Raw genomic sequence first — 26,671 nt, 5'->3', positions numbered from 1 at the left:
TAATTGATTACTGTACTAGACAGACAAGATGGTGGGATGCTGCGGCGGCGATCTTTGCGGAATGTGTGGACGTGTCTTCGTCAATCGGAAAGGTCAAATTTAAACATTGTTATCATTCTTCTAATCAAGCGGCACATGTGCTAGCTAATCATGGTTTTTGTAATAAGATTTCCAGTAGTTGGATGGGGGAGCCTCCGGGCTGCCTAGTTCCAAACTTTATGAACTATGTAATCCCTGTTTAATTTTTAATAAAGCTAGACATGATGGTCTTCCTAAAAGAAAAAGAGCTCCCGTTTTTTCAGCGGGCGAGACGGTCGTATACAAGGCAGCTATGCCCACTACGTGCCTCAAATCAAAAACGTAAAAAAAAAAAAGCAATGCACACGACGATTACAATTCGTATTGAGCGATACGCTTGTATTTGCAACAACTCTAGCGCTAGATCCCTCAAAAAATAAAAACTATACCTGATCCCTAGATCCTATTATTCCTCTCTCCCTTGCACCCGAGATCGCCTCGTGTCAGCGCCGGCCACCAGTGGCGGATCCAGCACCCAGGCCGGGGGGGCCTGGGCCTGGGCCTGGGGCGTGGGAAAAAATTACTTCGTTAATTATAGCATGTTTGGTACTGTAGCTACACTGTAGGGGCTTGGCCCACTCCTAGCTCCGCCCCTGCCGGCCACCACGAGTTTCACGTGCGACCCGGTCGGCGTGATGGACGGCAACGGCGTAGCCCTCCCCGGCGACCTCCTCCTCGAAATCCTCAGGCGCCTCCCTGGCCGCGCCCTCGCCGTGTCCCGGTGCGTCTGCCGCGCGTGGCGCGACCTCGTGGGCGCTCACACCCACACCCTCCTCCTCCCGCAGGTCTTCCCGCGCGAGTTCCCCGGCGTCTTCGCCACCTACCACGGCTACGACCCGGACTTCGCCTTCTTCGGCCCGCCGCCGTCGGGCGACGCCCACGTGCCGGGCTACCGGCGTCTCTTCTGGGACCATTGGGATTGCCATGTAAAGCAGCACTGCAACGGCTTGCTCCTCGTCACGGGGAAGCGCTCGTTCAATCCTAACATGATTCCCTACGTGTGCAACCCAGCCACGTCGCGGTATGCCCGCCTGCCATGTCCGCCAACGCGCTGGCCGTGCAGCGTCGAGGGCATGTTCCTCGCCTTTGACCCGGCCGTGTCGCGGCACCACGAGGTGTTCTTCTTTCCCACAGAAAAGCTAGATCGCAACGACGAGGAAGATAAGTGGCCACGCGCCAAATGTCGACCATGCCCGTGCTGGATCGATTGGGAGGACACGTGGCTACCGAACTTGTTTGGAGAAGATGAACCATTCTCTGAATCAAAGAAAGAGCCAGCCGGTTTTGCGAGCCAGCCCAACCCAAAGGTGCCCAAGCAGAATGTATTCCACGTGTTGGTGTTCTCTTCACGGACAGGCCAGTGGCAGAGCCGGAAGTTCACGCCAGGGCGCTGCGCCTCAGGAAACCTCTACGATGTGGTGACCACACCGCGCTGTAAGGACCAGCGTATGTGGTGGTCTGCCGAGTACTGGCATGTCTCACTCTACGTGCACTGCCATAGTGGTGTCCTCATGATCCTGCGTTGCTCGGAGGGGACATACCAGATGGTTCAGCTTCCAGGGCATCCTTGTGACCACGAGAGATTGTATCAATGGGCACTGCCAACAAGGTACTTAGGGAGCTGCAATAGAGGGATCCGCTATGCCGTGGTCAAAGATTTGTTGCTTGAAGTATGGGATCTAATGGAGTTAGCCGATGATCAGCTGGGATGGACATTGGCTCACCGTGCCGACCTCAAAGCGCATGACCGTATGATGAAATATCTGAACAGTCAACCAAGGATGGAACCAAGGATGACATGGGAAGTGGCTGAAAGCAACAAAGACTTAATCAGCCTATTCGAACATGGCAACAATGAGAAAATCAATGATGATTGCGATGATGGGACCAGAGACTACGAGGATGGTGGAGAGGAAGAGGACGAAGATAACTATGACGAGGCACAAGATGAAGAGGTTGAACGAGAAGATAATGATGATGACACACAAGGTGAAAAGCAGGAAGAACAAGATAGCTATGTTGATGATGATGATGATGACAATCATGATGATGAGGCACAAGGTGAAGAGAAAGAGGAACACGATAGCAATGTGGATGATGATGATGACGATTCCGAGGACGAGGACGAGGACGGTGATCAGGAGGAATTGGAGAATAGAGACGGTTCCGACTACTCATGGAACTCGGACGAGCACAACTTCATTGACTATGATAACATTACAATTCCAGACGAAGACCTTTGGGAGTTTGGCTGCAGTATTGTCGGATTCCATCCATACAAGGATGCGCTTCTTCTCAAATTTAGCGAGACGGTGGGGACATATCATCTCCACACTTCTGGGATGCAGTACCTAGGAGGTTACATTTATCCTGAGAAACATCACCAACAAGCTAGAGACATTGACCATGCATTCCCCTACCGTCCTTGCTACGTTGATGCACTCCCGCCCAGAAAAATGTCTCGTTCATCTTAGAAACTCCAGACCGGCCACCTTGCTGCAGTTTTATTTGCACATTACGTTCTTTAGTCAGTTAGTCTTACAACATTCTTGTGGTAATGTAATTCCCTTGGAAGAAGTACAATTATGATGGAGAATAGTATACTGCTCTGTACTTTAGTTATTTTGATTCGCAAACCACCGCTTGTTCGACCTCCCACGCTCAAGGTGATTTTTAGATGTGATTTGTTTGTCCGAGTTGATTTTCAGATGTGATATTTTTGGAGCTGGGGCCTAGAGCAGAGCAAGCCGAAAGCATCACCAGTTTCGCCATTCATTCATTAATCGAGATCTCGTGATAAAGGCCCTGTTCGGAAACCCACCCATTCCAGGAATCTTGGGAGCGAGGAAAGTGCAGCTCCCTGAGTTTCAACTACAGCGCCGCCCGCTCCGGGAGCTGAGTTGCAGAGCGGAGCGATTCCGAACACTGCCAAAGTGTCTAAACCGCTCCAAATAAAAACATGTATTACTATTTCTCTACCTTATTATGAAGTAGACCACACATAGACAGGTTCTTCCATTAGGTACACATGTATAATTAGAGATTCTCCTTGTGGAAGTCAAACTTTGTGTTTGTATTGTGGGTGAAGTCTGCCGACAACTTCCGCAGCTGCGTCACAGGAACAGGCTCGCCACAGTAGAAAACCCCTGAAGCAGAATTAAATTAAGATGCGTTAGCAGACGATGATAATTAGTCACCAACATTTGTAGTACCAGATCAATGTGAAAATGGCAGCGAGAAGACGTACCGACACGTTGGTTCTCATGGTTGACTACGATACGCTTGAAGACGCTTGGCCAATTAGGCCTGGCAAAGTGGGTCTTGATGCTGGTTCCGAACAGAATATCGACTCCCTTCGTCGCATGGTTGAGTTCGTGGAGCATGACGATGAGTACAGAACGAGCATCGCCCTCCTAATACACGCTCGAGCAGTGGTTGTGGAGCTCAATCACTCCATCCTTATCCTTCTCAGGTACTAAAGTTGTAGTTTACCATTCATCAATGAACTATCCATTTTTAAGCTTGGCAGGATGGATCAGTATGCGCCTGGGAGACAAGGTTGGGGAGGACGGGAGGATGGGGTCTGCTCCGGCGGGCCTGGTTGTCTCTTTGGCCTTGTCCCTTGTTCTTGAGAGCCGGGGTTTGGTGGCTCTTCAGATCCTCGTAAGTTGAATCTTTAGCTAACTGATGGACACTTGAAGTTTGCAATGTGCCATTGAGGTCATCTATTCATTCACCTAGGATATCAAGTGTTTTTCTTAGAACAAATCAGTTTTTTAACCTGGTAGACGATTGGTGGTACAGAGGTCAAGTGTAAATTTATTGGCACTAACTAGTTGTTTAGTTTTGTACTGTTGAAATTGAAGCCCTCTTTTGTTTCAGGCTCTAAATGAATGCTTCTTCTGCAGCTTCAGCCTCTTCTGTTTTTATTTCTAGTGGTCCAAGATAATCGCTGGTTTTGTTATCTCTCTAAGATCGTTCGTCGTTGCATGCCATCTTAGTTACTTTGTGCAGAACTATCTCTGAACTTTGCTCCTGCAATTGGACATATTACCACCCCTTGCCGTTCTACGTATTGTTAATTTTGCAATGTCGTGTACGGTGCAAGAAATGAGTTTTTCGTTCATGGATGTCATGTTTCATCTATTTTTCTGATGCTCCCTGTAGTGTACTGCTTGCAGTTGCAGAGACCCAATGTGCAGCTTTGTGGCAAATTTGACAATTTTGACCTTGGGACGAAATCAATTCACGGAATGAACTGTCCGTGAAACTATTTCACAGCACTGACCCTTTTGTGTAGCGCCCGCCATGCAGGCGCCACACCATACGGTGCAACGCCCAGCTCTGGGGCGTTGCACGCCTGTTCACCGTGGCAGCCCTTGGGCCCGCACCCAGTAGTGCAGCGTCTCCGAGTTAGGCGCCACACATGTAATGTGCAGCGCCCGGCCCGTAGGCACTGCACTGTGACTTATCCAGCGGCTTGGCCCCCTCCCCCACTCTCCCCACCCCACACACCCCAACCCGAGCTTTGCCCCCTCTCCCACTCTCTCCCCCTCTCAAATCCTCTCCCAAATCTTGCAAATTTGAAGAATTTGTCCGTGGATTTCGAAGTCATACCCTCCCTCAAGGTAATCTTCTCCGATCCCCTTGTTTTGATCCAAGTAATGCTAGTTTGGGGAAACCCTAGTTTTGTTTGGATCTAGAGATTTGCATGGAGATGTGAGATCTTTGTTTGCCAATTTCCTATGATTAGGCTTTGTTAGTATGTTAGGGTTATTCTTATGGGTGTTCTTGTGTTGGTGCTAGGGTTATGGTTAGGGTTAGGGTTATTGTTAGGGTTATGGTTATGGTTAGGGTTAGGGTTATGGTTAGGGTTAGGGTTGTTGTTTGATATATATATTAGGGTTTGTATTCCGTGTTAATCCTTAAATTAGTACTCATGGAAGCAATGTTACATTCTGTTGTTTGAATGCTTATAGGGATGGGAAGAATATGTGTGTTTGTTCATCATGGGGACAAAGACGCCTTCTTGAAAGGCAATATTGAACAGGATCCGGATGAGCTTGATATGGTGTTTGATAGTACTCCTAGCTATGCGGAGCTCTTGCAACAAGTGAGGAAAGATTTGAATTGGATGGACCCTAGTGATATTGTTGAGTTGGAGGGAAGGCATAATGTAGGTTTTGGAATGCACATCCGTTGGAAGACAATGCGTATCAACTCGGAGCAACGTTGGGTTACATACAAGGAAACGGTGGCCGATTCACTTGACAAGGCTCTTGAGTTATTTGCAACGAAGAAGGTTGATTCAAATTTGCATTTGGACTTGAACCGGAAACCCTCCCCTTTGGTTGCTAGTAGCCCCCCACCCTTGAAGCGAGATGAAATTGTTGAACCTCTTTTGACCCAAGAAGTGAGGCCAACGTTGAGCCCGTTTACAAACAACGAAGATGAAGCTTTGCAAGAGGACAATGATGAGTATGCGGACGATGACAATGAAGTTGATCTCCATGACAACAATGTGGGTGATCTTGACAAATATCATTTGCAAGAGACAATGGACCATTCCATCCCTTTTTCCCGTGCATATGCATCAGATTCGGATGACGAAGGTCCCCATGAACAAGTTGATGAGGAGGGGTTCACGGTGAAGGAGGTCGAAGCTTTCGAGAAGGTATTCGGTCGGGATCACAAGACACCATTGTTCAAGGATGTTAGTCTCGCGGATGAAGCCGTTGTGGATGGTGGCAAATCTATATCTCTTGGGGTTAGGCCAAGCTCTCACCGTGATTTGGGAGACGACAAGAACCGGATTGCTAAAGGGTCTAAGTTTGAAACCTTGTTGGAATTGAAGATGTGGCTCGACAACTACTCGGTTACGCATTATCGTCCACACAAGGTGGTGCACTCGGACGTCAATGTGCGCTACACGGTTGCATGTGCATGTGAAGATGAAATATGTCCGTGGATTGTGCGTGCAAGACCATGGAAAGGAGGTCCCGCTTGGCACGTAGTGAGTTGTGTGCCAACTCACATGTGCCGAGGCAAAAGGGTGGATGGCAAGATTGTGTCCCAAGACCACAGACAACTCACGTCCGAGTTCATCGCTTACAGGCTCTCCAACTCAATATCCACACTTCCAACAATGAGCGTCCAACATGTCATTGACCTTGTGAAAGCCATCTTTCATTACAAGGTGAAGTACGGCAAGGCATGGAAGGCGAAGCAAGCCGCATTTAAGATGTTGTATGGTACTTGGGAGGAAGCATACAACCGAATCCCTAGGTTGTTGTTAGCCATGGCTGCCACAAACCCGGGCATGGTTCATGTTGTCGAGCCTCATGGGCACCAAACAACGATTTATGAAGGAAAGAAAGTCCGAGTATTTGGCCGTGCATTTTGGGCGTTCGAGCAATGCGTGAGGGCTTTCGAACACTGTAGGCCGGTCATCGCCATTGATGGCACGTTCTTGACCGGACAATACAAGGGGACCTTGTTGGTTGCGATAGCAAGTGATGCCAATAACCGGGTGTTGCCATTGGCATTTGCTTTGGTTGAGGCAGAGAACAATGACAACTGGGAGTGGTTTTTGCGTCTTTTGAGGACGAAGGTGTTACCCGCTCAAAGAGAAATTTGTGTCATATCAGATCGGCATGCAGGAATTCTTAACACGGTGGAGATTGACATTCCTGGGCATGCTCCGTTGCACCATCGATGGTGCATGAGGCACTTTTGTTCGAACTTCTATAGGGCATGTGGCCTTAAGGAGTTGGCCGATGATCTTCAAGATTGTTGTCTTGCTTTCTCTGAGAAGCGGTTCGCCACTTTGTTGAACAAATTTCTCACACACAAAAAACTTGATCACGGGGGTCAAGACTTTATGAATAGGCACATTCAACACCGGAACAAGTGGGCACGTGCTTTTGATGAAGATGGCCGGAGATACGGTCAAATGACAAGCAATATGGCTGAATGCTTCAATAGGGTGCTCAAAGGTGCACGTGGATTACCCGTGACGGCAATAGTTCAATACACATTTGACAAGATGAATGCGTACTTTCTAAAGTACTCGATGGAAACTGATGCACAGATAGTGGGTGAGAACCCGCGCAAGTACAAGTACAAGTTCCCACCCAAGGTTGATGAATGGTTAGAATTTCAATCACGAAAGGCGGACTCAGAAGAAGCTATATTATATGACAACGAAGAGTGGAAGTATGAAGTGAAAGAGCCAGGAGGAACCACAAACGATGGCCGGCAACATGGAGGTCGGGCTTTCAAGGTGTCTTTAACACAATGTGATTGCTCTTGCGGGAGGCCATTGTTGCTTCATCTCCCATGCTCACATTTGTATACCGCCGGTCGCGTTAGAAATGTGGACATCAATCACCCACGCACCGTGAGGGAGTTGGAGTTCTCAATCATGACGGTCAAAAAAACATGGGCTCCCCGCTTTCACCCATACTTTGACCAATCACAATGGCCGGAGTACCATGGAGTTCAACTATGGCCGGATCCAGAGTTGAAGGTTGTTACACGGGGTAGACGTAAAACAAAGCGTTTTAGAGGCGACATGGACGGATGGGGCCATGGTGGCCGCCGCGAAGCGGGAAACGGTCAATTCCAAGAGCGTCGTGAGAGCTCTCGTTGTGGGGAATGCAAAGGTCATGGCCACAACAAAAGAAAATGTACGAAACCAAGGAAAAGGTCCAAGAAAAATGATGCAAGCACTAGCCAACAAGGAGCTACACAAGGGAGCCAACCAAGTGGTAGCCAACAAGTGCCAAGCCAACCAAGAGGTAGCCAACAAGTGCGAAGGCAACAACGTGGTAGCCAACAAGTGCGAAGGCAACCAAGTGGGAGCCAACCTAGTGGTAGCCAACAAGTGCCAAGCCAACCAAGTAGGAGCCAACCAAGTGGTAGCCAACAAGTGCCAAGCCAACCAAGTGGTAGCCAACAAGTGCCAAGCCAACCAAGTGGTAGCCAACAAGTGCCAAGCCAACCAAGTGTTAGTCAAAGAGGATCTAGGCAACAAAGAGGTCGACAACTAGGACTTACAAGAGGCCGTGGTGGTGGTACTCTAGGCCGTGGTGGTGGTAGAGCTCGTGGTGGTGGTGTTGGCCATGGTGATGGTCTTGGCCGTGGTGATGGACTTGGCCGTGGTGATGGACAAGGGCAAGGTCGTTATAGAGGAATGTTTGGATACCTCGATGGACCATTTCCGTATGTTGCTCACTAACTATAATGTTTCAAATGTTCTTGTTTTCATATGTTCTTCTTTTACATGTGCTTCCATTTGTTTTTATTGTCTTTACTAACCATTATGTTTCACTCATTGTAGGTATGGCGGCTTCCCAACCCAACAAACCAACAATGAAGGAGGATGGCGAAGATGAGATGGCGGGATGGTGGGAGAAGGCTGCGAAGAAGCTTAGAGAGGAGGATGCAGCCAAGCTAAAGAAGAAGAATGAAGAGGAGCTTGAGGAGAAGAGAAAGGCAAAAGAGAGAGCGTCAAATGCGATGCGCGCTAGGGAGCAAGCATTGGTGAGGAAATGTGAGGAGGCACAGAAGAAGCGTCAAAAGGATTTTGAAGAAGGAACCATGAAGCTTTGGGCAATTGTAGCTGAAAAAAAGAGAGGGAGGATAAGATATTCATGGAGAGGGTGGTTAAGGAGGCCCACCTCATAAGGAAAAGGGAGGAGGAAGAGGAAGAAGAGAGGAAGAAGAAGAAGGGAAAGGGGCCTTGCTCTACGCAATAGAGCTATGTCATCTTCAACTTGCTTGTGGACGATAATCGTGTTATCCTCTAAACTATGATCTTCGGTTTGGTTGTGAACTACTATGTGTCATGAACTACTATCTCTCCTCCTCGATTTGGTTGTGAACTACTATATGTCATGAACTACTATCTGTCCTCCTCGATTTGGTTGTGATCTACTATGTGTCGTGAAGTAATATGTATTATGAACTAGTATGTGTCGTGAAGTACTTTGTGCATATGTTGTCTTCACAGTTCTTTGCTTGCTATGTGTCGTGAACTACTATCTCTCCTCATCGGAATATGTGTGCATGTGCCAAAAAATTTGCTAAGTACAAGTGCAACGCCTAGCTCTGGGGCGTTGCACTGTACAGTGTGGCGCCTCGAAGCTAGGCGCTGCAGCGGCTGTAGGTTGCCAACACTTTGTTTGCTCTCTGCTTAGCTCAGCCCAGGAGTGCAACGCCTCAACCCTAGGCGTCACACTGTATAGTGCAGCGCCTAGTGCTGAGGCGTTGCACCCTTGGACTGAGCTAAACAGAGAGCAAGCAAAGTGTTTGCAAGCTACAGCCGCTGCAGCGCCTAGCCTGGAGGCATCACACTGTACAGTGCAACGCCTAGCTCCCGGGCGTTGCACTGTACAGTGTGACGCCTCAAAGCTAGGCGCTGCAGCGGCTGTAGCTTGCAAACAAAGTAGTTGCTCTCTGCTTAGCTCAGCCCTGGCGTGCAACGCCTCAGGGCTAGGCGTCACACTGTATAGTGCAGCGCCTAGCGCTGAGGCGTTACACCCTTGGGCTGAGCTAAACAGAGAGGATGCAAAGTGTTTGCAAGCTACAACCGCTGCAGCTCCTAGCTTGGAGGCGTCACACTGTACAGTGCAACGCCTAGCTCCCGGGCGTTGCACTGTACAGTGTGGCGCCTCCAAGCTAGGCGCTGCAGCGGCTGTAGCTTGCAAGCAAAGTAGTTGCTCTCTGCTTAGCTCAGCCCAGGCGTGCAATGCCTCAGGTCTAGGCGCTGCACTATACAGTGTGACGCCCAGCTCTGAGGCGTTGCATCCTTGGGCTGAGCTAAGCAGAGAGCAAACACTTTGTTTGCAAGCTATAGCCGCTGCAGCGCCTAGCTTGGAGGCGCCACACTGTACAGTGCAACGCCCGGTAGCTAGGCGTTGCACTGTACAGTGTGACGCCTCCAAGCTAGGCGCTGCAGCGCCTGTAGCTTGTAAAGTTGGTCATTTTCAGGTACATTGCAACATTTCCTAGAATAAGCAGTCAAAAACTTTAAGTTCACATTTCAGTCACAGTTGAACATTATTAAGACAACAAGTGCAACATAGAGGATCAAGTTCAACATTGCTAAGGCGTCAACTCCAAGTTCAACATAACTAAGACATACAAAGAGGATCAAGTTCAACATAGGGCTACCACAACTCCAAGTTCACCGACATAACAACTCCAAGTTCACCGACATAACAACTCCAAGTTCACCGACATTACAAATAAAGGACGATGGCTGGTTCCTAAGAAGAGCTAGTTCCTTGAGCGCTTTTTGGCTGCTCCCCCCTCTTGCTGGCTAACTTCTTCACCTTCCTAGGAAGAGGAACACGCTCCCGCTCCGGCTCCGGTTCCTCCACGTCATCGACATCGTCATCCAAATAGTCATCCAAAGTCGCCATCCACGAGGTGTCGACCGTCCTTTTGCCTCTTTCGGTGAAGTCTTCAGGTGTGTACTTGTTAATTCCCTTCCTAGGCTTTAGCATGTGTGCAGACCTAACCTGGTAAGTCCCCAAGGTCATATCATCATCAGCAACCTATGCATCAACAAAAGATATGGAAAGACCATGTGTGAGGATATAGTTAGCAATGCATCAACAATTGGATATATATGCTCATGCCATACCTCTTGGGTGACCACACCCACATCCTCATCCTCCAAATGATCACCATGGCTCTGGCCCGAAGCGGGATCTGATGGTGTCGCCGACCTAGACCGTTCTGGTGATACATACTCGGGGTCACGACAACCAAAAAGGTTTGATAGCCGCCTTAACTTTTGGCCCTGTCGCTGCAACATGTACAAGTGAATGAGACATCGAACGTAGCAACACATGTTAAGTGCTAGTTTGAAGGAGATGTGAACCTTGATGAATGCTCGAAGTGCACCTTCTCCATCGCTTTTGCCAGCCGGGGTTGTTTCAAGAATAGTCTCGGTCTCATCAGCTGCTTTCTTGATCTGGGCACGCTATGAACATAAATGGTATTAACGTGTTAGGCAAGCGAAGATGTGAATAGTGTGAATGAAAAGCAAAGAGGGTAAATACCACAAAGTTCATCATTGGAGCTGAAGGGATCACTGAGTTGCCTTTCCTGACTAATGCGTTGTACTGGTGTTGGGCTACCTCATCAAAAATAGTGGGTTCTTTCAAAATCTCCTCAGCATACGCCGGCTTGCATACCTCCACACGGGTACTTGCAAGAAACTATGTGAGATAGTTGTTGAACGCTACAGGGCAGTGCTCACGAAGCTGGACTCCTTTTCCAGCCCTAGCTTGCTCCACACTATTAGCAAACTGTACGACATACTTTCTGTGATGCTTGTCCCAATCCTTAATCTTCCACTTCCTTTTCCTATCCAACCTACGAGTTAGAAACATAATATTAGTAGCATCAAAACCGCCGAGAAGCTGCTAAGTACTCAAGGTTAATTATATCTTACGCGTGTAGCAACTTGTCCGTGTCCTCCCACTCCGGAGGATGTGCCTGGAACAAACCAAACTGACGGCGCACTCGGTGTGGGAGGTGAAGCTCAACCGCCCAGTTGCATATGAGTGGGCACCGCATACGCCAGAGATCCCTATCCCTAGTGCACATCGGATTCAGCCTGAACTCTAAAGGGTTACCAAAACTATCTCCTGTTCCATACGGCTCCCATATCACCTGCAAAATGGGATAGAATGCAAAATTGATATCGACTTGCAATAGAAGCATCATAATCACTTATGCAATGTCAATTCACCTGCTCAGGCGTGATCGCGTCAAGCTCGCTCTGGTACAACTTGTACATGACCAAGGGATCATCTGTCGTCTCATTTATCACATCCCACTTGTAAGCCCAAGTGGGTAGCCATAGTAGGTCGCCTTTGTCGTCCCAATCATCGTACTTCACCTTCTTCGGACGTCCAACCGGCAAACGCTCCCAGCTCCATATGGAAAGTGCGAGCAAACAACCACCAATACCTCCAGATGACCTACAACAGGCTTCGTCCAACTGCACATAAAAGAGAACATGGTTCAATTAAGAGCAAGATCGCATTCATAATGTAGCAATGAAGTGAAAAGGAAACAACTTCATACCTGTCTATACAAGTAAGCCAGTGTCGCCGAACCCCAACTCCAATTGCTATTGAAGACGGTCAACGCCTTCAGCCACATCCATGGAGCATTCTTGCCTGTGCCATCAGCAAACATAGTCCTAGATATCACATACCACATGTAGACACGAGCATATGTCTTGACCGTGTCCTCATCAGCTTCCGGTGGGCAAGTACCAAAGTGCTCAGTAATCCACGTGAAAGTAGCACCGGCTGCGACTCTTTCCTTCTTCTTGGTTTCTGCTGCTGGTTCCGGAGGCTCTGGAGGAACCATACCGATAAGGGCATGCATCTGCGCGCGCCACCCATCGGAATCGGCGCTCATACATAGAGGACTCCCATCGATAGGAAGACCGGTGATCATAGCAATATCCTGGAGCGTCACTGTCATCTCCCCGGTCCGTAGATGGAAACTATGTGTCTCCGGCCGCCAATGATCAATAAGCGCGGTGAGTGCTGGAGCATTGTTGGGTGGCGTCGACCGTCTGACCATATGAATGAAAGGGAGAAGTCCTGTCTCCCTTACATACGGTGTGTATCGCTCATCATAGAGCATCCACCCAAGGGTGACCCCGTGAGAACGAAGCTTCAAAGGTGCAAGCTCCTACAAACAAACAATTCATAACATTACATATGAAGCATTTGTGTTTGAAATAAATACGAAATTCATAAAACAGGCCACTTTCATTATTACCCGCTGCTCCACCGCCATAGCGTACGACCGGTGTTGTTTGTCCCAGTGATCATCGAGAAGCCAAACCATCCTAACAATTTTGAAAGAAAACTTTCTTGTCAACACGATTATCTTTTGAATACAAATAAACTAAAGTACGCCTACTAGATGCAACCGTACCAATCTATGTATCCAACCATATCAAATCAAACAAAACTAATAAACTAGGATTTCACAAATAACTAGGCCTACTTCATACAAATAACTTTTCCATAAACTATGCCTACTTCATACAAATAACTCTTCCATAAACTAAACTAGGGTTCCACAAATCAAACAAACAAGGGTTGTAATACATGCAAAGTTCTAATACATGCAAGATTCAAATCTAATCTAATCAAACAAGGATTCCCCAAATCTTCAAAATATCATATTTTCTATGGATAGAAAGAAGGGGATCGGAGGAGAGTAGCTTCTAGGATGGATTGGTGAATAAATGCACGGACCAAATCATCGGATCTGAAGGATTTGGGAGAGGGGATTGAGAGGGGGAGAGGAGGAATCCACCGGCGCGCCTGTTCTGTAACTGCTGGAACGAATGGGTGGGGTGGGGGAGGGGGAGGGGGAGGGGGCGGCTGGCATCTAAGTCACAGTGCAGCGCCTACGGGCCGGGCGCTGCACATTACATGTGTGGCGCCTAGCTCGGAGGCGCTGTGAAGGAAATATGCCCTAGAGGCAATAATAAAGTTATTATTTATTTCCTTATATCATGATAAATGTTTATTATTCATGCTAGAATTGTATTAACCGGAAACATAATACATGTGTGAATACATAGACAAACAGAGTGTCACTAGTATGCCTCTACTTGACTAGCTCGTTAATCAAAGATGGTTATGTTTCCTAACCATGAACAAAGTGTTGTTATTTGATTAACAAGGTCACATCATTAGTTGAATGTTCTGATTGACATGACCCATTCCATTAGCTTAGCACCCGATCGTTTAGTATGTTGCTATTGCTTTCTTCATGACTTATACATGTGCCTATGACTATGAGATTATGCAACTCCCGTTTGCCGGAGGAACACTTTGTGTGCTACCAAACGTCACAACGTAATTGGGTGATTATAAAGGAGCTCTACAGGTGTCTCCAATGGTAGATGTTGGGTTGGCGTATTTCGAGAATAGGATTTGTCACTCCGATTGTCGGAGAGGTATCTCTGGGCCCTCTCGGTAATGCACATCACATAAGCCTTGCAAGCATTGCAACTAATGAGTTAGTTGCGGGATGATGTATTATGGAACGAGTAAAGAGACTTGCCGGTAACGAGATTGAACTAGGTATTGGATACCGACGATCGAATCTCGGGCAAGTAACATACCAATGACAAAGGGAACAACGTATGTTGTTAAGCGGTCTGACCGATAAAGATCTTCGTAGAATATGTAGGAGCCAATATGGGCATCCAGGTCCCGCTATTGGTTATTGACCGGAGATGTGTCTCGGTCATGTCTACATTGTTCTCGAACCGTAGGGTCCGCACGCTTAACGTTACGATGACAATTATTATGAGTTTATGCATTTTGATGTACCGAAGATTGTTCGGAGTCCCGGATGTGATCATGGACATGACGAGGAGTCTCGAAATGGTCGAGACATAAAGATTGATATATTGGAAGCCTATGTTTGGATCGGAAGTGTTCCGGGTGAAATCGGGATTTTACCGGAGTACCAGGAGGTTACCGGAACCCCCCGGGAGCTATATGGGCCTTAGTGGGCTTTAGTGGAAAGGAGAAAGGGGCAGCCCAAGGTGGGCCGCACGCCTCCCCCCTCCCCTAGTCCTATTAGGACAAGGAGAGGTGGCCGGCCCCCTCTCTCTCTTTCCCCCCCTCGAGGAATCCTATTCCAACTAGGATTGGGGGGGGGGAATCCTACTCCCAGAGGGAGTAGGACTCCCTTGGCGCGCCCTCCTTGGTCGGCCGCCCCCTTCCCCTTGGCTCCTTTATATACGGAGGCAGGGGGCACCCTAGGACACACAAGTTGATCCTTGAGATCGTTCCTTAGCCGTGTGCGGTGCCCCCTGCCACCATATTCCACCTCGATTATATTGTAGCGGTGCTTAGGCGAAGCCCTGCGACGGTAGAACATCAAGATCGTCACCACGCCGTCGTGCTGACGGAACTCCTCCCCGACGCTTTGCTGGATCGGAGCCCGGGGATCGTCATCGAGTTGTACGTGTGCTAAGAACTCGGAGGTGCCGGAGTAACGGTGCTTGGATCGGTCGGATTGGGAAGACGTACTACTACTTCCTCTACGTTGCGTCAACGCTTCCGCAGTCGGTCTACGTGGGTACGTAGACAACACTCTCCCCTCTCGTTGCTATGCATCACCATGATCTTGCGTGTGCGTAGGAAAAATTTTGAAATTACTGCGTTCCCCAACAGTGGCATCCGAGCCTAGGTTTTATGGTTTGATGTTATATGCACGAGTAGAACACAAGTGAGTTGTGGGCGATATAAGTCATACTTCCTACCAGCATGTCATACTTTGGTTCAGCGGTATTGTTGGACGAGACGACCCGGACCAACATTACGCATACGCTTACGCGAGACCGGTTCCCCCGACGTGCTTTGCACATAGGTGGCTTGCGGGCGACTGTCTCTCCAACTTTAGTTGAACCGAGTATGGCTACGCCCGGTCCTTGCGAAGGTTAAAACGGAGTCTATTTGACAAACTATCGTTGTGGTTTTGATGCCTAGGTGAGATTGGTTCTTGCTTAAGCCCGTAGCAGCCACGTAAAACTTGCAACAACAAAGTAGAGGACGTCTAACTTGTTTTTGCAGGGCATGTTGTGATGTGATATGGTCAAGGCATGATGATGAATTTTATTTTATGAGATGATCATGTTTTGTAACCGAGTTATCGGCAACTAGCAGGAGCCATATGGTTGTCGCTTTATTGTATGCAATGCAATCGCAATGTAATGCTTTACTTTATCACTAAGCGGTAGCGATAGTCGTGGAAGCATAAGATTGGCGAGACGACAACGATGCTACGATGGAGATCAAGGTGTCGCGCCGGTGACGATGGTGATCATGACGGTGCTTCGGAGATGGAGATCACAAGCACAAGATGATGATGGCCATATCATATCACTTATATTGATTGCATGTGATGTTTATCCTTTTATGCATCTTATCTTGCTTTGATTGACGGTAGCATTATAAGATGATCTCTCACTAAATTATCAAGAAGTGTTCTCCCTGAGTATGCACCGTTGCCAAAGTTCGTCGTGCCCAGACACCATGTGATGATCGGGTGTGATAAGCTCTACGTCCATCTACAACGGGTGCAAGCTAGTTTTTGCACACGCAGAATACTCAGGTTAAACTTGACGAGCCTAGCATATGCAGATATGGCCTCGGAACACGGAGACCGAAAGGTCCAGCGTGAATCATATAGTAGATATGATCAACATAACGATGTTCACCATTGAAAACTACTCCATCTCACGTGATGATCGGTTATGGTTTAGTTGATTTGGATCACGTGATCACTTAGAGGATTAGAGGGATGTCTATCTAAGTGGGAGTTCTTAAGTAATTTGATTAATTGAACTTAAACTTATCATGAACTTAGTACCTGATCGTATCTTGCTTGTTTATGTTGATTGTAGATAGATGGCTCGTGCTGTTGTTCCGTTGAATTTTAATGCGTTCCTTGAGAAAGCAAAGTTGAAAGATGATGGTAGCGATTACACGGACTGGGTCCGTAACTTGAGGATTATCCTCATTGCTGCTCAGAAGAATTACGTCCTGGAAGCACCGCTGGGTGCCAGGCCTGCTGCTGGAGCAACACCAGATGTTATGAATGTCTGGCAGAGCAAAGCTGATGACTACTCGATAGTTCAGTGTGCCATGCTTTACGGCTTAGAATCGGGACTTCAACGACGTTTTGAACGTCATGGAGCATATGAGATGTTCCAGGAGTTGAAGTTAACATTTCAAGCAAATGCCCGGATTGAGAGATATGAAGTCTCCAATAAGTTCTATAGCTGCAAGATGGAGGAGAACAGTTCTCTCAGTGAGCATATACTCAAAATGTCTGGGTATAATAATCACTTGATTCATATGGGAGTTAATCTTCCAGATGATTGCGTCATTGACAGAATTCTCCAATCACTGCCACCGAGCTACAAGAGCTTCGTGATGAACTATAATATGCAAGGGATGAACAAGACTATTCCCGAGCTCTTCGCAATGCTGAAAGCTACGGAGGTAGAAATCAAGAAGGAGCATCAAGTGTTGATGGTTAACAAGACCACTAGTTTCAAGAAAAAGGGCAAAGGGAAGAAGAAGGGGAACTTCAAGAAGAACGGCAAGCAAGTTGCTGCTCAGGAGAAGAAACCCAAGTCTGGACCTAAGCCTGAAACTGAGTGCTTCTACTGCAAGCAAACTGGTCACTGGAAGCGGAACTGCCCCAAGTATTTGGCGGATAAGAAGGATGGCAAGGTGAACAAAGGTATATGTGATATACATGTTATTGATGTGTACCTTACTAGAGCTCGTAGTAGCACCTGGGTATTTGATACTGGTTCAGTTGCTAATATTTGCAACTCGAAACAGGGACTACGGATTAAGCAAACACTGGCAAAGGACGAGGTGACGATGCGCGTGGGAAACGGTTCCAAAGTCGATGTGATCGCGGTCGGCACGGTACCTCTACATCTACCTTCGGGATTAATATTAGACCTAAATAATTGTTATTTGGTGCCAGCGTTGAGCATGAACATTATATCTGGATCTTGTTTGATGCGAGATGGTTATTCATTTAAATCAGAGAATAATGGTTGTTCTATTTATATGAGTAATATCTTTTATGGTCATGCACCTTTGAAGAGTGGTCTATTTTTGATGAATCTCAATAGTAGTAACACACATATTCATAATGTTGAAGCCAAAAGATGCAGAGTTGATAATGATAGTGCAACTTATTTGTGGCACTGCCGTTTAGGTCATATCGGTATAAAGCGCATGAAGAAACTCCATACTGATGGACTTTTGGAACCACTTGATTATGAATCACTTGGTACTCGCGAACCGTGCCTCATGGGCAAGATGACTAAAATGCCGTTCTCCGGTACTATGGAGAGAGCAACAGATTTATTGGAAATCATACATACCGATGTATGTGGTCCGATGAATATTGAGGCTCGTGGTGGATATCGTTATTTTCTCACCTTCACAGATGACTTAAGCAGATATGGGTATATTTACTTAATGAAACACAAGTATGAAACATTTGAAAAGTTCAAAGAATTTCAGAGTGAAGTTGAAAATCATCGTAACAAGAAAATAAAGTTTCTACGATCTGATCGTGGAGGAGAATATTTGAGTTACGAGTTTGGTGTACATTTGAAACAATGCGGAATAGTTTCGCAACTCACGCCACCCGGAACACCACAGTGTAATGGTGTGTCCGAACGTCGTAATCGTACTTTACTAGATATGGTGCGATCTATGATGTCTCTTACTGATTTACCGCTATCGTTTTGGGGTTATGCTTTAGAGACGGCCGCATTCACGTTAAATAGGGCACCATCAAAATCCGTTGAGACGACGCCTTATGAACTATGGTTTGACAAGAAACCAAAGTTGTCGTTTCTTAAAGTTTGGGGCTGCGATGCTTATGTGAAAAGGCTTCAACCTGATAAGCTCGAGCCCAAATCGGAGAAATGTGTCTTCATAGGATACTCAAAGGAGACTGTTGGGTACACCTTCTATCACAGATCCGAAGGCAAGACATTCGTTGCTAAGAATGGATCCTTTCTAGAGAAGGAGTTTCTCTCGAAAGAAGTGAGTGGGAGGAAAGTAGAACTTGATGAGGTAACTGTACCTGCTCCCTTATTGGAAAGTAGTACATCACAGAAAACTGTTTCTGCGACACCTATACCAATTAGTGAGGAAGCTAATGATGATGATCTTGAAACTTCAGGACAAGATACTACTGAACCCCGTAGATCAACCAGAGCAAGATCCGCACCAGAGTGGTACGGTAATCCTGTTCTGGAAATCATGCTGCTAGATCATGATGAACCTACGAACTATGAAGAAGCGATGGTGAGCCCAGATTCCGCAAAATGGCTTGAAGCCATGAAATCTGAGATGGGATCCATGTATGAGAACAAAGTATGGACTTTGGTTGACTTGCCCGATGATCGGCAAGCAATTGAGAATAAATGGATCTTCAAGAAGAAGACTGACGCTGATGGTAATGTTACTGTCTACAAAGCTCGACTTGTCGCAAAAGGTTTTCGACAAGTTCAAGGGGTTGACTACGATGAGACTTTCTCACCCGTAGCGATGCTTAAGTCTGTCCGAATCATGTTAGCGATTGCCGCATTTTATGATTATGAAATTTGGCAGATGGATGTCAAAACTGCATTCCTGAATGGATTTCTGGAAGAAGAGTTGTATATGATGCAACCGGAAGGTTTTGTCGATCCAAAGGGAGCTAACAAAGTATGCAAGCTCCAGCGATCCATTTATGGACTGGTGCAAGCCTCTCGGAGTTGGAATAAACGCTTTGATAGTGTGATCAAAGCATTTGGTTTTATACAGACTTTCGGAGAAGTCTGTATTTACAAGAAAGTGAGTGGGAGCTCTGTAGCATTTCTGATATTATATGTGGGTGACATATTACTGATTGGAAATGATATAGAATTTCTGGATAGCATAAAGGGATACTTGAATAAGAGTTTTTCAATGAAAGACCTCGGTGAAGCTGCTTACATATTAGGCATAAAGATCTATAGAGATAGATCAAGGCGCTTAATTGGACTTTCACAAAGCACATACCTTGACAAGATTTTGAAGAAGTTCAAAATGGATCAAGCAAAGAAAGGGTTCTTGCCTGTGTTACAAGGTGTGAAGTTGAGTTAGACTCAATGCCCGACCACTGCAGAAGATAGAGAGAAAATGAAAGATGTTCCCTATGCTTCAGCAATAGGCTCTATCATGTATGCAATGCTGTGTACCAGACCTGATGTGTGCCTTGCTATAAGCTTAGCAGGGAGGTACCAAAGTAATCCAGGAGTGGATCACTGGACAGCGGTCAAGAACATCCTGAAATACCTGAAAAGGACTAAGGATATGTTTCTCGTATATGGAGGTGACAAAGAGCTCACCGTAAGAGGTTACATTGATGCAAGCTTTGACACTGATCCGGACAATTCTAAATCGCAAACCGGATACGTGCTTACATTAAACGGTGGAGCTGTCAGTTGGTGCAGTTCTAAACAAAGCGTCATAGCGGGATCTACATGTGAAGCGGAGTACATAGCTGCTTCGGAAGCAGCGAACGAAGGAGTCTGGATGAAGGAGTTCATATCCGATCTAGGTGTCATACCTAGTGCATCGGGTCCAATGAAAATCTTTTGTGACAATACTGGTGCAATTGCCTTGGCAAAGGAATCCAGATTTCACAAGAGAACCAAGCACATCAAGAGACGCTTCAATTCCATCCGGGATCTAGTCCAGGTGGGAGACATAGAGATTTGCAAGATACATACGGATCTAAATGTTGCAGATCCGTTGACTAAGCCTCTTCCACGAGCAAAACATGATCAACACCAAGGCTCCATGGGTGTTAGAATCATTACTGTGTAATCTAGATTATTGACTCTAGTGCAAGTGGGAGACTGAAGGAAATATGCCCTAGAGGCAATAATAAAGTTATTATTTATTTCCTTATATCATGATAAATGTTTATTATTCATGCTAGAATTGTATTAACCGGAAACATAATACATGTGTGAATACATAGACAAACAGAGTGTCACTAGTATGCCTCTACTTGACTAGCTCGTTAATCAAAGATGGTTATGTTTCCTAACCATGAACGAAGTGTTGTTATTTGATTAACGAGGTCACATCATTAGTTGAATGATCTGATTGACATGACCCATTCCATTAGCTTAGCACCCGATTGTTTAGTATGTTGCTATTGCTTTCTTCATGACTTATACATGTTCCTATGACTATGAGATTATGCAACTCCCGTTTGCCGGAGGAACACTTTGTGTGCTACCAAACGTCACAACGTAACTGGGTGATTATAAAGGAGCTCTACAGGTGTCTCCAATGGTAGATGTTGGGTTGGCGCATTTCGAGAATAGGATTTGTCACTCCGATTGTCGGAGAGGTATCTCTGGGCCCTCTCGGTAATGCACATCACATAAGCCTTGCAAGCATTGCAACTAATGAGTTAGTTGCGGGATGATGTATTACGGAACGAGTAAAGAGACTTGCCGGTAACGAGATTGAACTAGGTATTGGATACCGACGATCGAATCTCGGGCAAGTAACATACTAATGACAAAGGGAACAACGTATGTTGTTATGCGGTCTGACCGATAAAGATCTTCGTATAATATGTAGGAGCCAATATGGGCATCCAGGTCCTGCTATTGGTTATTGACCGGAGACGTGTCTTGGTCATGTCTACATTGTTCTCAAACCGTAGGGTCCGCACGCTTAACGTTACGATGACAGTTATTATGAGTTTATGCATTTTGATGTACCGAAGATTGTTCGGAGTCCCGGATGTGATCATGGACATGACGAGGAGTCTCGAAATGGTCGAGACATAAAGATTGATATATTGGAAGCCTATGTTTGGATATCGGAAGTGTTCCGGGTGAAATCGGGATTTTACCGGAGTACCAGGAGGTTACCGGAACCCCCCGGGAGCTATATGGGCCTTAGTGGGCTTTAGTGGAAAGGAGAAAGGGGCAGCCCAAGGTGGGCCGCGCGCCTCCCCCTCCCCTAGTCCTATTAGGACAAGGAGAGGTGGCCGGCCCCCTCTCTCTCTTTCCCCCCCTCGAGGAATCCTATTCCAACTAGGATTGGGGGGGGGGGAATCCTACTCCCAGAGGGAGTAGGACTCCCTTGGCGCGCCCTCCTTGGCCGGCCGCCCCCTCCCCCTTGGCTCCTTTATATACAGAGGCAGGGGGGCACCCTAGGACACACAAGTTGATCCTTGAGATCGTTCCTTAGCCGTGTGCGGTGCCCCCTGCCACCATATTCCACCTCGATTATATTGTAGCGGTGCTTAGGCGAAGCCCTGCGACGGTAGAACATCAAGATCGTCACCACGCCGTCGTGCTGACGAAACTCCTCCCCGACGCTTTGCTGGATCGGAACCCGGGGATCGTCATCGAGCTGTACGTGTGCTAAGAACTCGGAGGTGCCGGAGTAACGGTGCTTAGATCGGTCGGATCGGGAAGACATACGACTACTTCCTCTACGTTGCGTCAACGCTTCCGCAGTCGGTCTGCGTGGGTACGTAGACAACACTCTCCCCTCTCGTTGCTATGCATCACCATGATATTGCGTGTGCGTAGGAAATTTTTTGAAATTACTGCGTTCCCCAACACGCTGCACTACTGGGTGCGGGCCCAAGGGCTGCCACGGTGGACAGGCGTGCAACGCCCCAGAGCTGGGCGTTGCACCGTAGGGTGTGGCGCCTGCGTGGTGGGCGCTACACAAAAGGGTCAGTGCTGTGAAATAGTTTCACGGGCAATTCATTCCGTGAATTGATTTCGTCCCAAGGTTAAAATTGTCAAATTTGCCCAGCTTTGTTGGTAGCTCATCCTTTCACATGGAAGATGTTGGAAATATGCCCGAGAGGCAATAATAAATTAGTTATTATTATTATATTTCCTTGTTCATGATAATCGTTTATTATCCATGCTATAATTGTATTGATAGGAAACTCAGATACATGTGTGGATACATAGACAACACCATGTACCTAGTAAGCCTCTAGTTGACTAGCTCGTTGATCAATAGATGGTTACGGTTTCCTGACCATGGACATTGGATGTCGTTGATAACGGGATCACATCATTAGGAGAATGATGTGATGGACAAGACCCAATCCTAAGCCTAGCACAAGATCGTGTAGTTTGTATGCTGAAGTTTTTCTAATGTCAAGTATCATTTCCTTAGACCATGAGATTGTGCAACTCCCGGATACCGTAGGAATACTTTGGGTGTGCCAAACGTCACAACATAACTGGGTGACTATAAAGGTGCACTACGGGTATCTCCGAAAGTGTCTGTTGGGTTGGCACGAATCGAGACTGGGATTTGTCACTCCGTGTGACGGAGAGGTATCTCTGGGCCCACTCGCTAGGACATCATCATAATGTGCACAATGTGATCAAGGAGTTGATCACGGGATGATGTGTTATGGAACGAGTAAAGAGACTTGCCGGTAACGAGATTGAACAAGGTATCGGATACCGACGATCGAATCTCGGGCAAGTACAATACCGCTAGACAAAGGGAATTGTATACGGGATTGATCGAATCCTTGACATCATGGTTCATCCGATGAGATCATCGTGGAACATGTGGGAGCCAACATGGGTATCCAGATCCCGCTGTTGGTTATTGACCGGAGAGTCATCTCGGTCATGTCTGCATGTCTCCCGAACCCGTAGGGTCTACACACTTAAGGTTCGGTGACGCTAGGGTTATAGAGATATTAGTATGCGGTAACCCGAAAGTTTTTCGGAGTCCTGGATGAGATCCCGGACGTCACGAGGAGTTCCGGAATGGTCCGGAGGTAAAGATTTATATATGGGAAGTCTTGTTTTGGTCACCGGAAAAGTTTCGCGCATTATCGGTATTGTACCGGGAGTGCCGAAAGGGGTCCGGGGGTCCACCAAGGGGGTCCACATGCCCCGGGGGGCCACATGGGCTGTAGGGGTGTGCGCCTTGGCCTATATGGGCCAAGGGCACTAGCCCCAAGAGGCCCATGCGCCAAGAGATAAGGGAAGGGAAGAGTCCTAAAGGGGGAAGGCACCTCCTAGGTGCCTTGGGGAGGATGGACTCCTCCTTGGACGCACCCTTCCTTGGAGGAAGGGCCAAGGCTGCGCCCCCCCCCTCTCCCTTGGCCCTATATATAGTGGGGGGAAGGGAGGGCAGCCATACCTAAGCCCTGGCGCCTCCCTCTCCCTCCCATGACACATCTCCCTCCTCCCGCAGCGCTTGGCGAAGCCCTGTTGGAATCCCGCTACTTCCACCACCACGTCGTCGTGCTGCTGGATCTCCATCAACCTCTCCTCCCCCTTGCTAGATCAAGAAGGAGGAGACGTCGCTGCTCCATACGTGTGTTGTACGCGGAGGTGCCGTCCGTTCGGCGCTAGGATCATCGGTGATTTGGATCACGACGAGTACGACTCCATCAACCCCGTTCTCTTGAACGCTTCCGCGCGCGATCTACAAGGGTATGTAGATCCACTCCTCCCTCGTTGCTAGATGACTCCATAGATTGATCTTGGTGACACGTAGGAAAATTTTGAATTATTGCTACGTTCCCCAACAGTGGCATCATGAGCTAGGTCTATGCGTAGTTTCTATGCACGAGTAGAACACAAAGTAGTTGTGGGCGTTGATTTTGTTCAATATGCTTACCGTTACTAGTCCAATCTTGATTCGGCGGCATTGTGGGATGAAGCGGCCCGGACCGACCTTACACGTACTCTTACGTGAGACTGGTTCCACCGACTGACATGCACTAGTTGCATAAGGTGGCTAGCGGGTGTCTGTCTCTCCCACTTTAGTCGGATCGGATTCGATGAAAAGGGTCCTTATGAAGGGTAAATAGCAATTGGCATATCACGTTGTGGTTTTTGCGTAGGTAAGAAACGTTCTTGCTAGAAACCCGTAGCAGCCACGTAAAACATGCAAACAACAATTAGAGGACGTCTAACTTGTTTTTGCAGGGTATGCTATGTGATGTGATATGGCCAAGAAGAATGTGATGAATGATATGTGATGTATGAGATTGATCATGTTCTTGTAATAGGAATCACGACTTGCATGTCGATGAGTATGACAACCGGCAGGAGCCATAGGAGTTGTCTTTATTTATTTATGACCTGCGTGTCAACATAAACGTCATGTAATTACTTTACTTTATTGCTAACCGTTAGTTGTAGTAGTAGAAGTAATAGTTGGCGAGACAACTTCATGAAGACACGATGATGGAGATCATGATGATGGAGATCATGGTGTCATGCCGGTGACGATAATGATCATGGAGCCCCGAAGATGGAGATCAAAAGGAGCAATATGATATTGGCCATATCATGTCACTATTTGATTGCATGTGATGTTTATCATGTTTTTGCATCTTGTTTACTTAGAACGATGGTAGTAAATAAGATGATCCCTCATAATAATTTCAAGAAAGTGTTCCCCCTAACTGTGCACCGTTGCGATAGTTCGTTGTTTCGAAGCACCACGTGATGATCGGGTGTTAGATTCTAACGTTCACATACAACGGGTGTAAGACAGATTTACACACGCGAAACACTTAGGTTGACTTGACGAGCTTAGCATGTACAGACATGGCCTCGGAACACAAGAGACCGAAAGGTCGAGCATGAGTCGTATGGTAGATACGATCAACATGAAGATGTTCACCGATGATGACTAGTCCGTCTCACGTGATGATCGGACACGGCCTAGTTGACTCGGATCATGTAATCACTTAGATGACTAGAGGGATGTCTATCTGAGTGGGAGTTCACAAGATGAACTTAATTATCCTGAACATAGTCAAAAGGTCTTCGCAAATTATGTCGTAGCTCGCGCTTCAGTTCTACTGTTTAGTTATGTTCCTAGAGAAAATTTAATTGAAAGATGATAGTAGCAATTATGCGGACTAGGTCCGTAAACTGAGGATTGTCCTCATTGCTTCATAGAAGGCTTATGTCCTTAATGCACCGCTCAGTGTGCTGAACCTCGAATGTCGTCTGTAGATGTTGGGAACATTTGACATACAATTTTTGATAACTACGTGGTAGTTCAGTTAAACGGTTTAGAGTTGAGGCACCGAAGACGTTTTGAAATGTAGCGAAACATATGAGATGTTTCGAGGGCTGAAATTGGGATTTCAGGCTCGTGCCCACGTCAAGAGGTATAAGACCTCCGACGATTTTCTTAGCCTGCAAACTAAGGGAGAAAAGCTCAATTGTTGAGCTTGTGCTCAGATTGTCCGAGTACAACAATCATTTGAATCGAGTGGGAGTTGATCTTCCAGATGAGATAGTGATGTTTCTCCGAAGTCATTACCACCAAGCTGCTAGAGCTTCGTGATGAACTATAATATATTAGGGACATATATGATGATCCTTGAGATATTCGCGATGTTTGACACCACAAAAGTAGAAATCAAGAAGGAGCATCAATTGTTGATGGTTAGTGAAACCACTAGTTTCAAGAAGGGCAAGGGCAAGAAGGGATACTTCATGAAACGGCAATTCAGCTGCTGCTCTAGTGAAGAAACCCAAGGTTGAACCCAAACCCGAGACTAAGTGCTTCTGTAATAAAGGGAACAGCCACTGGAGCAGAATTACCCTAGATACTTGGTAGATGAGAAGGCTGGCAAAGTCGATAGAAGTATATTGGATATACATTGTGTTAATGTGTACTTTACTGGTACTCCTAGTAGCACCATGGTATTAGATACCGGTTCGGTTGCTAAATGTTAGTAAACTCGAAATAAAAGGCTGCGGAGTAAACGGAGACTAGCTAAAGGTGAGCTGGCAATATGTGTTGGAAGTTTTTCCAAGCTTGATGTAATCAAGCATCGCACGCTCCCTCTACCATCGAGATTGGTGTTTGCGTTGAGCATAGACATGATTGGATTATGTCTATCGCAGTACTGTTATTCATTTAAGGAGAATAATGGTTACTCTGTTTATTTGAATAATATCTTC

At 46.8% G+C, this 26,671-nt stretch overlaps 2 protein-coding genes and 1 pseudogene across 2 annotated transcripts; 2 read left to right on the top strand and 1 right to left on the bottom strand.

The window, feature by feature from the left end:
- Window positions 1–5,047: 5,047 nt before the first annotated feature.
- LOC147966745 (uncharacterized) lies at window positions 5,048–7,449 on the top strand. The gene is made up of 3 exons (XM_087530939.1): window positions 5,048–6,688; window positions 7,169–7,300; window positions 7,396–7,449. Exons 1-3 carry the CDS (start codon window positions 5,048–5,050, stop codon window positions 7,447–7,449), a joined length of 1,827 nt encoding a protein of 608 aa, XP_087387065.1.
- A 779-nt stretch (window positions 7,450–8,228) lies between these two features.
- LOC147966744 (uncharacterized) lies at window positions 8,229–8,837 on the top strand (annotated as a pseudogene).
- A 2,704-nt stretch (window positions 8,838–11,541) lies between these two features.
- LOC147966743 (serine/threonine-protein phosphatase 7 long form homolog) lies at window positions 11,542–13,095 on the bottom strand. The gene is made up of 4 exons (XM_087527376.1): window positions 12,895–13,095; window positions 12,184–12,804; window positions 11,846–12,097; window positions 11,542–11,766 (listed from the first exon to the last, which is right to left on the bottom strand). The coding sequence occupies exons 1-4, from the start codon at window positions 12,961–12,963 to the stop codon at window positions 11,542–11,544; spliced, it is 1,167 nt and encodes a 388-aa protein (XP_087383502.1). The 5' UTR covers window positions 12,964–13,095.
- Between the last annotated feature and the right edge of the window lie 13,576 nt (window positions 13,096–26,671).

This window comes from Triticum urartu, chromosome 6A (assembly GCF_056163025.1).
Source record: "Triticum urartu cultivar PI428250 chromosome 6A, HENAU_Tu73, whole genome shotgun sequence".
Lineage (NCBI taxonomy): Eukaryota > Viridiplantae > Streptophyta > Magnoliopsida > Poales > Poaceae > Triticum > Triticum urartu.
This window is presented reverse-complemented; position numbering and strand designations above follow the sequence as displayed.

What these genes read in the sequence shown, in the direction of transcription:
- LOC147966745 (XM_087530939.1), top strand. Translation starts at nt 5,048, where the DNA reads ATGCTTATAGGGATGGGAAGAATATGTGTGTTTGTTCATCATGGGGAC. An exon ending in TGCGTCTTTTGAGGACGAAG is followed by an intron (nt 6,689 to 7,168) that starts GTGTTACCCGCT and finishes ACTGATGCACAG; the next exon opens with ATAGTGGGTGAGAACCCGCG. An exon ending in ACGAAGAGTGGAAGTATGAA is followed by an intron (nt 7,301 to 7,395) that starts GTGAAAGAGCCA and finishes CTCTTGCGGGAG; the next exon opens with GCCATTGTTGCTTCATCTCC.
- LOC147966743 (XM_087527376.1), bottom strand. Translation starts at nt 12,963, where the DNA reads ATGGTTTGGCTTCTCGATGATCACTGGGACAAACAACACCGGTCGTAC. An exon ending in TGGCTTACTTGTATAGACAG is followed by an intron (nt 12,098 to 12,183) that starts GTATGAAGTTGT and finishes TTTTATGTGCAG; the next exon opens with TTGGACGAAGCCTGTTGTAG. An exon ending in ACGCGATCACGCCTGAGCAG is followed by an intron (nt 11,767 to 11,845) that starts GTGAATTGACAT and finishes CCCATTTTGCAG; the next exon opens with GTGATATGGGAGCCGTATGG.